Source organism: Poecilia mexicana, unplaced genomic scaffold (genome assembly GCF_051168715.1).
Source record: "Poecilia mexicana isolate PSO_F unplaced genomic scaffold, ASM5116871v1 scaffold_7, whole genome shotgun sequence".
Classification (NCBI taxonomy): domain Eukaryota; kingdom Metazoa; phylum Chordata; class Actinopteri; order Cyprinodontiformes; family Poeciliidae; genus Poecilia; species Poecilia mexicana.
In genome coordinates this window covers 2,090,541-2,106,860 of record NW_028263376.1, presented here as the reverse complement: position 1 = coordinate 2,106,860, position 16,320 = coordinate 2,090,541, and the positions used below count along the sequence as shown (strand labels likewise).

At 40.3% G+C, this 16,320-nt stretch overlaps 1 protein-coding gene across 1 annotated transcript in view; it reads right to left on the bottom strand.

Moving 5' to 3' along the window:
• prex1 (phosphatidylinositol-3,4,5-trisphosphate-dependent Rac exchange factor 1) overlaps positions 1-16,320 on the bottom strand; it is a 112,516-nt gene that overhangs the window by 80,717 nt on the left and 15,479 nt on the right. Inside the window, exons 2-4 of the mRNA XM_088006872.1 lie at positions 9,968-10,033; positions 8,853-8,975; positions 1,731-1,835 (exon numbers count right to left, since the gene is read on the bottom strand). Coding sequence (XP_087862998.1) covers positions 1,731-1,835; positions 8,853-8,975; positions 9,968-10,033 — 294 coding nt within the window. The remainder of the gene's footprint in view (positions 1-1,730; positions 1,836-8,852; positions 8,976-9,967; positions 10,034-16,320) is intronic.

Genomic DNA, 16,320 nt, shown 5'->3' with positions numbered 1-16,320 from the left:
ACACTACTATTACCAAAACTTAGCAAAAATCGTGACAATTATGATATAATTTTAAACTTCAGAAAATCTCGTCTTCCATCAAAAGTGATGAAAAATACTTTTACAAAATCACAGAACCATTTAACAAAACGGTAACCTATGAAATAAATCTTTTTCTCAGGGCAATTGAGCATTAATAAACTCTTCCCCAGAACCAGCTGAAGCTTCTGCTTCTTCGGAAGTGGATGAAGGTCAGAACTTCGATGGCCTTGGTTTCACTTCAGCTCGTCTTTAGCTGCCAGCCAGTGGATGGGAAGACGATCAAAAGCCAAATCAGATGAACCACTGAAATGTTCTCCAGAGGGAAGGAAGCCTGGAACTCACTTTGAAGCATTGTGATCACATGGCAATTCCTTTCAAGCACAGCTGGAGAGGCTGACTGGAGTTGTAAAAGCATTTCTTAAAGAAAAAAGTCAAACTAACCTTTTTAATTTCTCTGATTTCTGCTGTTTTAAATTTTTCCCCTTCACACACCGATTCCTACTCCAGTTTCTACAAACTTCCTTTTCTCTCTCTTTGTCTTCATATTTGTAATCCACCAGCCTGAAGCCACCAGTCACTCCACTCATCCTTCTGACCTCATTTTCTTTCAACTTCACTTCTCTCATAGCTCACAATGCCATTAGCTGTTCAGTTTGATGTGCAATTTCAGAAGCTCCCATCACAGTTGAAAAAAGAAATTCACTAGCAAGAAAATTTACAGAAATATCCAAAAAGAGACACTGATGACACATTTTTGGTGGCTAATTAAAGTTAAAATATATGTTTCTTCCTGTACTACTACAAAGATCCCTGCCAGGTCAACATGGAGTTTTTTTCTTTATTTCAATTTAATTTTATTTGGCAGAATTCTGCTACACAGAAACACATTTGATAATCGTTTTGATGCACAGCCAGATGTTGAGTAATGGTTTTATTTTGGAAGCATCTGAATCATGCAGAACCCGACCGGTTCACAGCTGCTAATCTGGACCTAAGAGGAGCAGGAGGAAACATTTTAAAAATCCAGCGGATGCATCAGCCTTGATCCCCTGGATGTCATGGAAGCAGCCGGACTGTGACAGACGTGGGGGGCTCAGAGCTCACGGCCCGTCCAGAAACGGCTGCCAACAGTCCACAGCTGGCTGATCCCAGGATGGCTTCACTGCCTGGGAGTCGAGGACGCCCCGCTCCCCGCTCAGGGCCCCCCGGCGCCATTTTAACTTCATTGTCCGGAGCCAGAAAGGTTTGGGTGTCAAAACATGGAAGCAGCTGGCAGAGGAAGCACTACAAGTGTAACAATACACAAAAATGTCCTTGACGACGGTTGTTTCCTGTCCAGGCAGGAAGAACCTCCTGACCTTGTTATGCTATCTGGCCTTTATTCAAGTGTTTACATGGAAATGGAGGTGATAGGAGAGGTGAAACCGAAGCAGGATTACGGAAAGGAGTCAGGATATTAACCAAATGTAGGTCAAAGGAAAAAAAACTGAAAAACATTTAAGAATATAGAAAGAACTACCCAAAGGAAAATCAGCTGTGAAGTCATCCAGAGTCTAACAAAAGTATTCACAATTTCTGAGTTTACAACCCCAAATTTTGATGTATTTTTATAATGAACAAAAAACATGCAAAAAAGAAACCTCAGTCTCCCCTCTGAATGAACAAACAAAAAAAAGATTTGAAAAGAAAGAATATATATTTTATCTTACCAGTAGAAAGGTCCGTATGTTGGGAATCTTGTTGAGCTCCATCAGAAGTCGCAAAGCCTTCTCGTGGTTACTGCAGTACTCGCCGTAAACTGAGAAGCTCTGCTTCTGAAAACAGCAGAAAAGCAGCTTTTCAAACGGCCGCCCAGCACATTTCACCTGCTGGTTTACAACTCAAAGAATCAAACTGTAAATGGCAGGAAAGGAGCTGGGGCTTTCAAAGTGTTTTACAAATCAACTGTAACTGAAACTGCAATTTCATTGTCTTTGTGACAATGACAATAAATTCTTCTGATTCTGATTCTGAATATGAAAAGTGAGTCAGCCACCATTAGCTGCAATTACAGCTGCAAGTCTTCAAACATGCATATGCTCTTGGATGGAGAGTATATGCTGTTGGCAGTTTCTTAAAGTTTATCTAGAAATCCTCAATTGGATTTATGCCTGCACTTTGACTAGGCCTTGTTTAGTTATGTTGTTTTTATGTTTTGTTTTTTAAACGTGGTGTCTTGAAGTGTACCACCAAATGTTAAGTTTTTGAACAAAATGCACCGAGAAACCTCAGAATGCAAAATTCACACACTCTTAATGCAAGTCATGCATTTATGCATGTTTACAAGATGTGGAGCGTTTTGCCATATCGCTGTGGGTTGGCAGACGCAGCTCTAAATCTGCTGTTGCGGTTTTCTGATTGGCTGATTAACAGTTTTTATTTTTAAGAACACATAGTGAGAGTTCCCTCAATCCAGACTGCCATTAATGTTACATTTATCAAAGTTCGACATCAGGTTAATAAGCAGTGTGTGTGTGTGTGTGTGTGCGCGTGCTGATGCTGTTACATATATTTGTACAAACAGGAAAGAACAATTCATCTATGTTTGTATAAAGGCACAGACCATGTGTAGATTAGAACAGCCGAAGCTCTCGGTGCCGTTTTGGATCAGAATCTTCTGCCAGACGTCGACAGTGTGCAGTAAAGACTGTTTGCCCTTCATTGATTGTTTATATCATTTTGGAAATATGTATTTTGAGAGTCTTATTGAGATCAGTTTTGTGTAGGAAGAAAGTAAATAAAATCAAAAGTTGCTGTTAAACAGAAGTTACCCTTTTTCATAAAAATATTCCAATCTTAGCACTTCAGATGTTTGACTGTAGCTGTGTTTCCTTTGACCATAAAGTTGTGCAAATTGAAATAACAAAAAATAAATATGCTTAATGGAAACATAGCAATGCAAAAAAAAAAAAAATCAGTAGTCCATTTTGTGTTTTGTAGTTTTTATGTTTTTCAGACAAAGTGCAGCTGAATCCACCAGAGCTCTCAGCATCACAGTTAATTAAAAGTTCAGTTTGTAATTCCAACGCATTGAATCCACAACCATTCTGTAAAATTACCGACTACAGTTTTCCCAAAACGCTGAATATGTAGCCGCTCCCAAGTGGGCGGGGCTTATCTCTCTAATGCCTGAATAAGACGCAGATGACTCCTCCGATTGGCTGATAGATGATGAGCACCAGCCCACCATGGCTGATTTATGAATGCATCTCATGTAACTGTTCACATCCATTGTTTTCAATGGCTTACCGCGAGAACAAGCTTATTCACATGTGATTTCAATTTAATTTCTTATTTAATGGAAACACCACAAAATAGGTTTTTTTGACATTAGCAAAATATAGACAAAGATTGGCACCCATTTGTAATGTAAGCGCAGATAGTGACTTTTAAATTGTGTTCATCAAACTCTTCAGGACAGAATATGCAGCTGAAGCTGAGAGCAGCAACCAGCTCCTGTAGTTTTAGATTTCACTTACAAGGCTGTTTCAGATGACAGTTTCAGTTTCTACATGTCAAGATTAGGATCCACTCTGCACATGGTTTCACATCCTACTAGCTACCTATACTTAATGGGCTTTAACCAGCAACAAGCTGTGCGTTCAGCTTCAGCCTGTACTGAATAATGCATGAATAATACATCTGAAGCTGCACCATGTTTTCACAGGACCAGGTGTTGCATTTCTTCTTGTAACTGGATCTAAATGCCAGCCTGACAAAAGGTTCTGCATCCATTGCAGTCAGTGGTTTGTTGCAAAGCATGATGCATCACCTAACATGAAAATGAGGAAGTGCTACATCTTGGGATGTTGTTTATTCATTTCTACTATGACGTACAGCAAACAGAAAAGGAGAAGTGGGAGAGAGGACGTCTATGAATGTTAGTACAAAAAAGTTTCAGGTTCCAGGTTTCATGCATGCCTGTATTTCTACACCAGGGTTGTTAAAGCCTGAACTGGGATGAGCGCTTCACATTCCTGGAAGCAAAGAGCCAAATATATTTGTTCTGAGCTTTATAAGGTGAATATTGGAAGGAAAAAATGTCATCATCTCCCGTTTAGGTGACTGGCAGCCAATGGAAGACATGCCTGAAGTCTGATCACATAAGCTGTAAATAAATACTACATTGGTTTCACATCGCTTACTTTGAAGTCCAGATTATGTCTCTAAAAATGTCCATAATATACATTGATTTACAAAACTATTCTTATTCCTTTAAGCATTTCACATTTTGACTTGTTGCATCCAATTTTTGGATGCAACAAGTTTTGTCACATAAAATCCTTTCCTTGGATTTTATGTGACAGACAAACACAAAGTAGATCAGTGAACTAACAAATATTCAATGGTTTCCATCCATCCATCCATCCATCCATCCATCCATCCATCCATCCATCCATCCATCCATCCATCCATCCATCCATCCATCCATCCATCCATCCATCCATCCATCCATCCATCCATCCATCGATCGATCGATCGATCGCCGGGTCGCGAAGTCAGCAGCTTCAGAAGGGAGGCCCAGACTTCCCTCTCCTCAGCCACTTGTTCCAGCTCCTCCAGGGGAACTCCAAGGCGTTCCTAGACCAACCGAGAAACATAGTCCCTCCAGTGTGCCCTGGGTCTTTCCCGTGGCCTCCTCCTGGTGGGACGTGCCTGGAACACCTCACCAGGGAGGCGTCCAGGAGGCATCCTGACCAGATGCCCGAGCCACCTCAACTGGCTCCTCTCGACGTGGAGGAGCAGCAGCTCTACTCTGAGTTCCTCCCGGATGACCGGGCCTCTCACCCTATCTCTAAGGGAGAGCCCAGACACCCTACGGAGGAAACCCATTTCGGCCGCTTGTATCTGTGATATCGTGTTTTTGGTCATGAACAAGATCCTCAGATACTTAAACTCCTCCACTTGAGGCAGGACAACCCCCCTGACCCGGAGAAGGCAGTCTACCCTTTGGATTTGGAGGCACTGATCCTCATCTCGGCCGCTTCACACTCAGCTGCAAATCTGAGCAGAGCGCCATCTGTTTGTCTCATTTAGAAGTATTTGAGTGAAGGACATCAGAAGAGCCACACATTTCAGATTTTTTTTTTCTAAAAAATATTGTTAAAAATTATGTACAGTTTTCTTTACAATTCACAACTATGGACAACAATACACATAGTGTTGCTTGAAAAACATAAAAACCCACAAAAATAAGAAGATGAAAAAAATGGCGGTTGCTACATGAAGAGAATCAATTGCTGCTGCTGCAGCACAGGACTGTAAACCCAATCTGTGATTACAGCTATCCTGACTTGCTGAACTTGTAGTAACCTGGTCCAGACTTAATCATCCTTCCTATCTTGTTTTTGATCAGGCTCATTGTTTTGTGCCTGAGTAAAAACGAAACTTCTCCAACGTATTTCTCTTCCATGCGTCAAGACAACTACACAGTCGTTTCAGTCGCCCTTAAAGTAGCTTATTAGCTTATTTATGAAACAGGGGTCAAAAGACTTTATTTCTGCGGTTCTTACTGAAGTCCAGGGCCGCTGTGAAAGACGTCACTTATACCAAGAATAACTCAAAGGCTTCGGCTGTTCCTTTGATAAACAATCTGTATTTAAATTCTTAGTCACTGGAATGTTTTTCTGGAGACTCGGATGGGAGCGCGGGATCTCACAGAGGGAAACACGTCGAGTCAGAGCGTAGTGGGCAAAGTTAGGGGAATTTAGAAAATGTAGACTGACATGACTGTTTGCCTCTTTCAGCCTCACTATATATACATGGCCCAAAATGGAGCAAACAATGGTGAAAAAACTCTTCGACATTAATTTTTTTTCATAATTGCACGGTTCTGTAATACTGGAGATAATGTAAGCCTTAAGCAAGGGTTTTTACATCTCCTAAGTATTTACAAATAAAGTAAAAAAAAAAAAAAAGCTAAAATAAATAAATACATTTGAAATAAATTTGCCTCCTTCTGAGCCATCTCAGCAGCATCTGACTTTAAATAGCTTAGAATCTTCCTGATTCTCTTCCCTCACTGTGGTGCTGTTGAACAATGCAGGAGGTTAATCAAATCCCAGTCATGGAGTTGACCTTTGGTGGAGGTCAAGGGCCGCGGTCTGAGGGCGGCAGACGGGCTGAGCGATTGGCTGAGAGGACTCAGCGTTGAAGGAGATGAGGGTCATGGAAGTGTAATGGATACGTGTGAACAGAGCTGCTCTGTGGGAAGCTACAACTCTGAATGGAAAAAGTGAAAATCTGGACAATGGCATGTGTGGCAAAGCTACAAAACCTGTAATAATTTCTACATAGTGAAACCAAAAAAGGAGAGTAAAAGTAAAAAATAAATAAATAAAAAAAAGACTGATCAGCATATGGAACGTCCTTCTGCCTCTTTATTGTTTAAAATTTCACCGAATGAGGGTTTGAAATTTTGAGTTACAGCCAAAAAAAAGTGTTTTGTGAAGCCTGACTGACCTTTGTCCCCAGAAATCTAATCAATTCATTGTAGAGTCAAAGTGGACATTCATGTCAGATGTAATGAAATTCCTTCCAGGTGTTTGTAAGATAACACATTCAAAGTCTGTGGAAGTTCAGAGACGCTCACCTTGACCTCTGACCCACAAAATCCCTTTAGCTTACCATGTAGCAATGTGGATTTTCCTCCTACACAGTTAAATTTCACTGAGTAACAAACCTTTGTAGCATATTTGAACATTCAAACAGGAAATTTATATCCTGCTAGAACTATTTTCTGATCTCTTGCTAGCGTAGATCTACAATAGTTGGTATTTTCAAAAGCTGCCAAGGCTTTTTCTGAGATATGAATTGTTTTAAGGTGAAGGTCAGCTCTGGTTTTATGTCTGTGTTGGACTAACCATCAGCTTCAGACTGCAGGACCTTCACCTGCTCATAACCCAGAAATGTAAGAAAAGCTTGTGGATTGAAATCTATATTAAAACCAAAGTATTTCTCCTCAAAATGAGGTTTGTTCCCTGAATCGCAATCTGGTTGTTGTTCTAGTCAAAGCTAATGGTATGAGCCCCAGATCTGGTTGACTTCCTGTATCCATGTCTTATTTTGAAGTAAGACGGGAAGTGGTTATTGAGTCGTTGTGAGCTTGTGTGACAAGCTAGAGGCCACATGTCAGGTTGGCTGATGAAGAAGCCTCCTCCATTTTAAAATCTTCTAGGATGCACATTGGACTCTCTATTTATGGGATTTTAGGATCGCTACAATACTTGAGACCTGCCATAAAAATGCTTATAACTGCATATTTTAATAGTTTAAATAGACACTAAATATGCCTCAACAAGCAGAAACCGTCTGGGAGCTAACACAGAAACTCATATGTATCAAGTAGCACTGTGCTGAGGTGTTTGAGCTTCCAAACTTTCTTTTTCTTTTGAATATTTTAGAAATAAAAATCAGTGAAGAGTTGAATCTGTGAATACTGAACCGCGAGTAAAAAACAAACAGCTCTGCTAACCGTTAGCTGCTAACGGTGATAAAACTGGCATCTGTTTCACAATATCCTGTCATGACAAAACGGAAAGACCATTTTATGGTTTTTAAAAGATCTGGGAGGCAAACGATGCCTCTATTTTAAAATGTTAAATTCTTAAATTTTCTACACAGGTAACATGAGATTTACCTGAGGTCCAGTAAAGCAAAGCTCAAGATTTACGAAGTTTTATTATGTTTTCTAGCACCTTAAAATTAGACAAACAAAACATTTAATATTTGGAGACGTCAGGCTCTTTAATCAAACATGTACTCTATTTGGATTATCAGTTTTTTTCCTAGAATACTGTTTAATTCTTGTTTAATAGTCTAATTGTGTGACCTGAATGTATCATAGCCTTCCTCTTTATAATCTGTCAACACAAGCTCATCTCATAACCCAGAATCAACTTCCTGAACTAGTGTTGATGTGTCTAACACCAGTCAAACGAATTAAAAGCTCTGCTGAAAAGATCAATTCTATTTCAGGTAAACCAAAATAAATTCTCATCTTTCAGTTTTTCCCTTTCCATTGTCAGTTGGAGAACAGAAAGATGGAAAACAGCATGCATTAATCAGTTCTACGCCCTGACACTTGGCCTTGCACCCTGACACCTCACACATGTGTGCAGGTACATTTTGATGAGCTAATTCTGTGACAGATATTAAATGTCATCCATGCCACAAGCGGGTATCAGACAGATTGTGTCTGACTGTGAAATGACTCCACAACAACGTTGGAGCGTCTCAGAAAAAGCTAAGCCCACCTGGTGATTCAGCGTGCTGCACTTGAGAAAGTAAAACTCAGGCTGTGTCTGTGCTCCTGTTGCCTGGGCAGAGAATACTGATGCTGGCATATTTTGCCCCTCAGTAAAAGTGAAGACAGATTATCAGAGGGACAAACAGAGGGGAGAAAGGAGGAGCTGGAGCCTGAGTGCCACCAGCAGGAATATTGTCCCCCTGGCTGAGTGACACACCATGTCTTCCTCTCCGGACACAGACCCTTCTTTGTTTGTTCCTGGGGGCCAAACAAGTTCATCCAGAGGGAAGCAGCGAGGGTGGGGTGAGCTTGTGTGTGTTGGACTTTCAGATAGCGATGGAGTGGCAAAAGAGGAAGACAGAATCACCAAATGATGAAGAATCGGTGCAACTGATTTGGTTTGTGGGGCCATGAGATAAAAAAGGAGTTTATGAAGGAAAAAGACATTTTGTCTTTTATGTCTGTGCTTTTGAATGCAGAGTTCATGTATGTGAGCTCAATCCATGTGGCCTTCTGCCGTCCTCTGCTTTCTGTGTGTACTTACAAACTGCAGGAACACGTGGCCCAGCGAATGGTTAGGATGAGGTTCAGGCTGCAAGCCGGCCTCCACAGCAGAAAGCACCTTTCTGTGCAACTCCAGGATGTCCTCGATGTTGGAAAACAGGATCTGCGTGTGGAAAAATGCAAAAAAGGAAGATGAACAAAGGGAGGTAAGATGGACTATAGTAAATGTTTCATCCGAGGATTTATGTGTGAGAATGAAAGCCTGTCACAATAACAAACGTTACTAGATGAATTCCCTCAGAAATTATTGAGGTAAATTATAATATTGTTGTTTTGAGACCATTTTCAAGTAATATAATGGTAATTACATAATAATACAAGATCACATTGTCAAAGATCAATAAACTTTAAATTCTAACAAACATTTAACACTGGAACTTTAAGGCATTTTACATATCCAAAATAAATCAACAAAATTACAGAAACAACAAATAAAATGAATTATTAAGTCTTTATAATAAAAAAAAATTAAAAACTTTTTGTTCCAGAAAATAGATAGCTGAGCCCAAAGCATTCAGTTTTTGGCAGAAAGAGAGGAAAGAGAAAATCAATTAATTATGTCAATGGAAATTATTGAGCCTGTTGTAATTTATCACGTGATCAATTGATTTATTGCTTATTACAATAAGCCTCATGGGAACTGTGATATACTTTTTAAGTTGCATACCAACTAAGCTTTTCATGGCTGATACCAATCAGCAGACCTGCCCATTATTTAAACTGATTCCCTTTTTTTAAGAAATATAATATCTGGGAAAATGTACTGGAGGTGCATAGACAGATTAGAGGTTTAAACCAGATAGAACATGAAGACATTACAATATTATGCCTGTTTATTCCTCTTTTTCTCATGTTTCAGAAATTAAAAAAAGTGCATCAGTGAATATGATTAATGCTTATACTAGTGCAAAATAATACAACTTCTTAGTTTGGATGAATCTTTGAACAGGATAAGAAATTGTCTAATTATCTAAGTTTGGCCTGCTGGTTACTAATCAGAGGTGATCAGTGAAAAATTGGTTGATTCCGATTTCTGGCCAATCGATTGGTATATCTCAAGCATTGTGCATTTGTGTTGGGCTTTTGGGGTCTTACCTTGACATGTTCAGGTGAAAGACACTGTTGGTCATCTGGAATTTGCCTGATTCTCTGAAGAAACGCCTGAAGAGAAAACAGAAACATTTAATTTAATGTGAATGAAGAAACGCGGAGGCTCTCAGAGGCGCCTGGGTCACTAAAACGAAACAAGACAGACTTCCTGCAGTCAGGAAGTCCAAGTGGGCCAACTCCTCGTTTCAAATGTGAGGCACATGTCTTTTCTTCTTTAAGGAAATGGACACTGTACAAACAGATTCTGTCAGAGGCTCTGCAGAAAGAGACACACACCCACCCACAAACACCCTCATCTGAAGAAAGTCGTATCTCAGTTGTTTTCCTATTGTTGCACAAAACTATCCATTTAATAAAAATATGTTCAACACCTTTCCTCCTCCAGCAACTAACCGTAGGAATCTGATGCACACAAGTATCAGTCAAACCAAAATTACTGATTCTATTGCAGCATCTCTACAGAAAGATGCTGCAATAGAATCACATCAAGGTGAGCTTTACCTGTGCACGCATATGCTTTGATACCTACCAATCAGGACCTGACAAAAAAAAAGCAGTGAAAGGAAGTGAATCTGCAAACAGTTTCTTTTTTTCCATCTTCCTCATTTCTCTCCCCATCATCACACTGTTTGACAGGCTGACCCATCCCTCAGTCTGTCTCATCGCCAGACACAAATCGGATCTTAAAAAGGAGATGACATGGATCCCATAACCAACCCATGAACACCTTCACCCCCCAGCCTGCTTCTTCTTCCTGTTTTGTCTCCAGCTTTCAAAGCCTCAAGGCTGAAAATCAATATCCTGTCAGGTGCATGAAGGGAGCTGATGAACCTGGAGGCCACGGCTCCAGAGATGAATGGTAGAAGTGAAACTCAAGGTTATTGACCTTTTTACCTCTTATTTTGAGGCATATATATATATATATATATATATATATATATATATATATATATATATATATATATATATATATATATATATCACACAGTCGCCCGAGACTGCAAAACCCGACACACCAACCTGTGCACCGCTTGGATTGATTACAAGAAAGCCTATGACACAATGCCACACACTTGGATCAGTGAATGCTTAGAGATGTACAACATCAATAGGACTCTAAGAGCCTTCATTGCAAACTCGATGGGGCTGTGGAAAACCACCCTTGAAGCCAACTGCAAACCACTTCTACAAGTGTCCATCAAATGTGGCATATACCAAGGAGATGCTCTGTCCCCACTGCTGTTCTGCATAGGCCTGAACCCCCTCAGCCAAATCATCAACAAGACTGGCTACGGATACCGACTCAAGAATGGGGCCACAATCAGTCACCTCCTCTACATGGATGACATCGAGCTGTACGCCAAGAGCGAGCGAGACATCGATTCACTGATCCACACCACCAGGATCTACAGCACTGACATTGGGATGTCATTCGGACTAGAGAAGTGTGGCCGGATGGTTACAAAGAGAGGGAAGGTCATCCACACTGAAGGGGTATCACTCCCAGAAGGAACAATAGCAGACATAGAGCACAGTTACAAGTACCTGGGAATACCACAAGCAAATGGCAACCTCGATGAGGTCACAAGGAAAGGAGCCACAGCCAAATACCTCCAACGAATAAGGCAAGTCCTGAGAAGCCAGCTCAATGGCAAGAACAAGATCCGTGCAATAAACAGCTATGCCTTGCCAGTAATCAGACACCCTCCAGGAATAATTAGCTGGTCAATGGAAGAGATAAAGGCCACGGATATTAAGACTCGGAAGCTACTAACCATGCATGGAGGGTTCCACCCCAAATCCAGCACCCTGAGACTGTACACAAGCTGCAAGGAAGGAGGCAGAGGACTAGTGAGTGTGAGAGCCACTGTCCAGGATGAAACATCCAAGATCCATAAATACATCAAGGAAAAGCCTCTACGGACGATGTGCTCAGCGAATGTCTCAGACAATGGGGAACAGAGGACGAGGTGCAGGAGGCACCATCATGGGAGGACAAGCCCCTACATGGGATGTACCACTGACAAATAACTGAAGTGGCTGATATAAGGAAATCCTACCAATGACTGGAGAAAGCTGGACTCAAGGACAGCACGGAGGCCCTCATCCTGGCCGCCCAGGAACAGGCCCTAAACACCAGAGCAATAGAAGCTCAGATCTACCACACCAGACAAGACCCAAGGTGTACGTTGTGCAAGGAGGCCTCTGAGACAGTCCAGCACATAAAAGCAGGGTGCAAGATGCTGGCAGGGAAAGCATATATGGAACGACATAACAAAGTGGTGGGCATAGTGTACAGAAACATCTGTGCAGAATATGGACTGGAAGCCCCGAGATCAATGTGGGTAACACCCCCAAAGGTGGTGGAGAATGACCGAGCTAAGATCCTGTGGGACTTCCAGATCCAGACAGACACTTTTTAGCCTATAAAATATGAAATATGCAGTATGTGGGAACCAACATGTACTAAAGCTTCAGCCAGTTTCCAGTGAAACAGGGAACTAAAGACCAGTTTTGCCTATTGGACATTATTCCTAACGCTGCAGCTGACAAGTAATGCTGATCATAGCTCTTTCTGTGGTTTTAAAACTGTTTAGTTTACACACTGCTGGTCTTATTCACAAACAAAAATACTCCTAAATAGGCCTGTTGCGATAAACGATAAATCAATTAATCGCACGATAAATTAAACCTATCGACCTCATTTTAATTATCGGCTTTATCGTCTCTTCCTGCCTTTTTTTTCTTTCTCTTGATGACACTGAATGAAAAAAGGCTCAACTCCGGTGTTCTCCACTGACCCTCCCTTCCTCATTTCCTTAGTGTAATGTCCAGCGCACACGGCAGGAGTTGTCCGATTGTCGGCCCATTTTCAAAACCTGAGAGACACATTAGCCGACATAAGTCCTCGGTATAACGGTACGATCGGTTCGTCGTGCCCTGTGGTGTCCAAAATAATGGCTACAAGTCCAGTTAATTCATTTTAAAACCAGGCATTAATCAATGCTTTACGAAAATCTACCTGTGACGCATGTGGCTAGAGTCAGCGTAAAGTCCTGACTGAATGAAAATCATTATAACCTATTTATGTCACGTTAACGAAGAACAGCTGAAAACTTACCGGGTTTATCAACTGCGGTAGCAATTTGGCTCCAACTCCTCTCCTTTTTATTTCTATATTCTTTGCACGAAATGTTGAATAAACATTCATGTTGTTTCCACATATCATCTCTGATGTCCGCTGGACTTCGGGTTGCGCCATGTCAGCTGTTTGGGATTCCCCTCCGTAATTTCCCCTCAGAAAGCGCGAAGGAGAATCGGCGCTTTCTGATTGGCTACCTGTCACATTCAGCCTTAACGCTCCCTGTCGGGGAAAACCCCTGATTTATTTCGGAGCGGCCACGACGATCTAAATCAGACTACAGGATGATCGGTTACGAAATCACCAGCGACAATCTTAGATCGGCCAACGATCTAAGATTGTCGTAAGGGGAAAATAGGGGCAAAAAATCGTGTAGTATGAACTACTGCATTAGGAAGCCGGATGTGCCCATCTTCTCTATTTAAATCTAGTGATTACTGAAGGCCAATATACGTAGTATACAGACTTCATAATCTGCACTCTTTTGGTTGAATGCAGTATTTGTTTCCACTTTGGCTTTATGTTTAGATTTTATTCAAGTACGTTTTTTGTTAATGGAGACTGAGAATCCATTTTATTTTTGCTTGTTTTGTTTATATTCACTTCCTATTTATTTAAAGTCTGTAACCAGTTTTAGAACGTTCAAAAATCAAACAAAACTCTGGTTATGTCAAAAACAGACCTGTACCCATTTTTGATGTTTTACATTTCGCTGTTTGTATATATTATGTTGTGCTATTTTAATTGATTATCATTTCAATTTTTAGAGTTACTTTTTAAAAGCCCATCTAGGGACAAGTGCTGCGAATTAGCTGTTGCTATTGCACCATGATGCAAACATGGGACTGCTGTTTTATTCAGTTTGTCTATGTCAATGTGTGTCTGTCCCTATCAAATAAACTTGAGAAATGTAGTTTATCAGTTCCAATGTTATGTGTTCTTTTGAAAATAAAGTGTATCTATCTATGGCAGGAAATCGCATGCATTATTAGTCATTTCCATTAAATCAGCGTCAAAAGGTCTTGAAACAATATTATCGTTTATCACAATAACTTTTTTAGACAATTAATCGCTCAGCAAAATTTGTTATCGTGACTGGCCTAGTTCTAAACAGACAACTTAGTATTTCCTATAAGTAAGGGAAAAGTGCATCAGCCAGTTGACTAGCAGTACACAGCAACAGGTAAGGGAGGGGCAGTGCTGCATAACGTTTTGCTCAGCACAGCCAGATTAAACCTCTGGTTACCCTGACATTAAACCACAGGGACTCATGATGGGAAACTGGTGGTTTTACCAACACAAGTTTTTAAATCTTGGTGCATCTGTTCCAGGGCTTCACAGTTTTAAATAAATATATCATTTCAAAACATTTGCTAAAATGTGTGATAGTGTTTCATTAACCCATTAACCAGAGAAACCCAGAACAATGCATTAATACCTCTGATCAATACTCTGTAAATCAAAAAATAAAACACTGTGAACATCTAAGCAATCGCTGTTTTATGTTTTCCATACCCTGTTATTCTATATTTGGTGGAGGTATTCGGTTACGTTGGTATTTTATGTTTTGCTTTGCAATCTGTGTTTCAAATGCAGCATTAAAGGTAATGAGCCAAATATGGTCAGATAAATTTATAAAAATAATCATCTAATGGAAAAGTGAGGGAGATGTAAAAGGTTAATAAGTAAAACAATATACAAATATATTGGCTGTATATATTTGTATGTACATATTGTACTTTTAGTTTTATAATCTTCTCTAAAGTTTATACATTTATATTAAATGTCTACACACTAAGAATGTGAAACAGAAATTCAGTTCAGATTATGCTCATAATTTGACAATTAAAGCTGATTCTGATAACTATTCATGGACCAGTATGGATTTTTCTCTCATTGTTGGATGTTTTATGAGGGTAGAAATCATCTTTGACTGTCCAAAAACTCAACTATAAGACTCTATGATGAGTTTAGAACTTTATCTGAAAACAAATCTCAGCTATTCATTTCATTTTCATTGTGCAAGTTGAGGGAAATAACATTAACGTTATACCGTTCGCACTAAACTTAATGTTTATGACAATAAATATAAACTGAACAGTTAAGGGATGCAAGTTTTGTGAGTATTTATCCCTTTTTACTTGCAGTATGAATACAACTATGGATGTAAATAAATAAAGCAAACCTAAGAAACAAATTCATTCTTTCAGAAGAGTGTGCAAGAAAACTAATTTGGACGAAGTTCAGCCACCGCCCTGAGCCTCTGCTGAGGTATTTTACTTCCTGAGTTATTCATTGAAAACTATCCATCATTTTCCTCCTTCTTCACAGTTGTTCTTGACTTTGCATTGGTCTGTCACAGAAAACATCAATAACAGCCACTGAATTTGTGGCTGTACCAAGTGTGAAAAAATAAGTATTGATACATTTTTTTGCAAGATTCCATCTTAAAAGCCTGCTTACTAAGTTGCAGTAAGTCACCATCTATAATGAAAGACCAACTCTTGTAATCACACATTTGCTCTAAACATAGAATCCTGCAAACCAGACTGTCAGGCATCAACTGTATAATTTCCTCTCAGTCTGGGCAGTTTAAGGAAGGTTTGTTTCACTGCTTTCCAGCCTTTACTAGCTTTTGCATAGGTTTCTCGCATAGAAAAAGCAAGTGTCTTTAGCTATGAGCTGCGACCACTAATTAAGAGCAGTATTAAAGGGAAGCAGAGGTTGTCATGTTCTTGATTGGCTTCGAGAGGGAGCTGATTGTGCTTGTGGCGTACACTAATTAAATCTCCCATATGGCAACTTCCATCCACACTGGTAGAGTCAGTGGTGTGAAAGAGGAGATGAGAAGAGGCAGGAAACAAGCTTTGAATTCAGTCAGAAACAGAGGACAGGCAGAGCGGTGGGAGCAGAAGAAAGCACGAGAGCCAAAGGATGAGGAGAAAAAAATCTCAGACTGGAACAAATGGTGAGGTCCAAGGTGAAGCATCTCTTGAGTCACGATTTAAGAAAATGTGTCATGCAGATGTGGCGATCAGAAGGGAGGCTGGTTGGAAAGAATAACAGGGAGTTCCTTATTTCACCCAAGGATGTGTTGTCTATCTTCATTGTTCCATCACAAAGCACACAGGTTGGTTTGGAGAGAAAGCTGGGAGGCCTTTACTGATCGCCCAGACAGTAAACTCAGCAGAGCAAG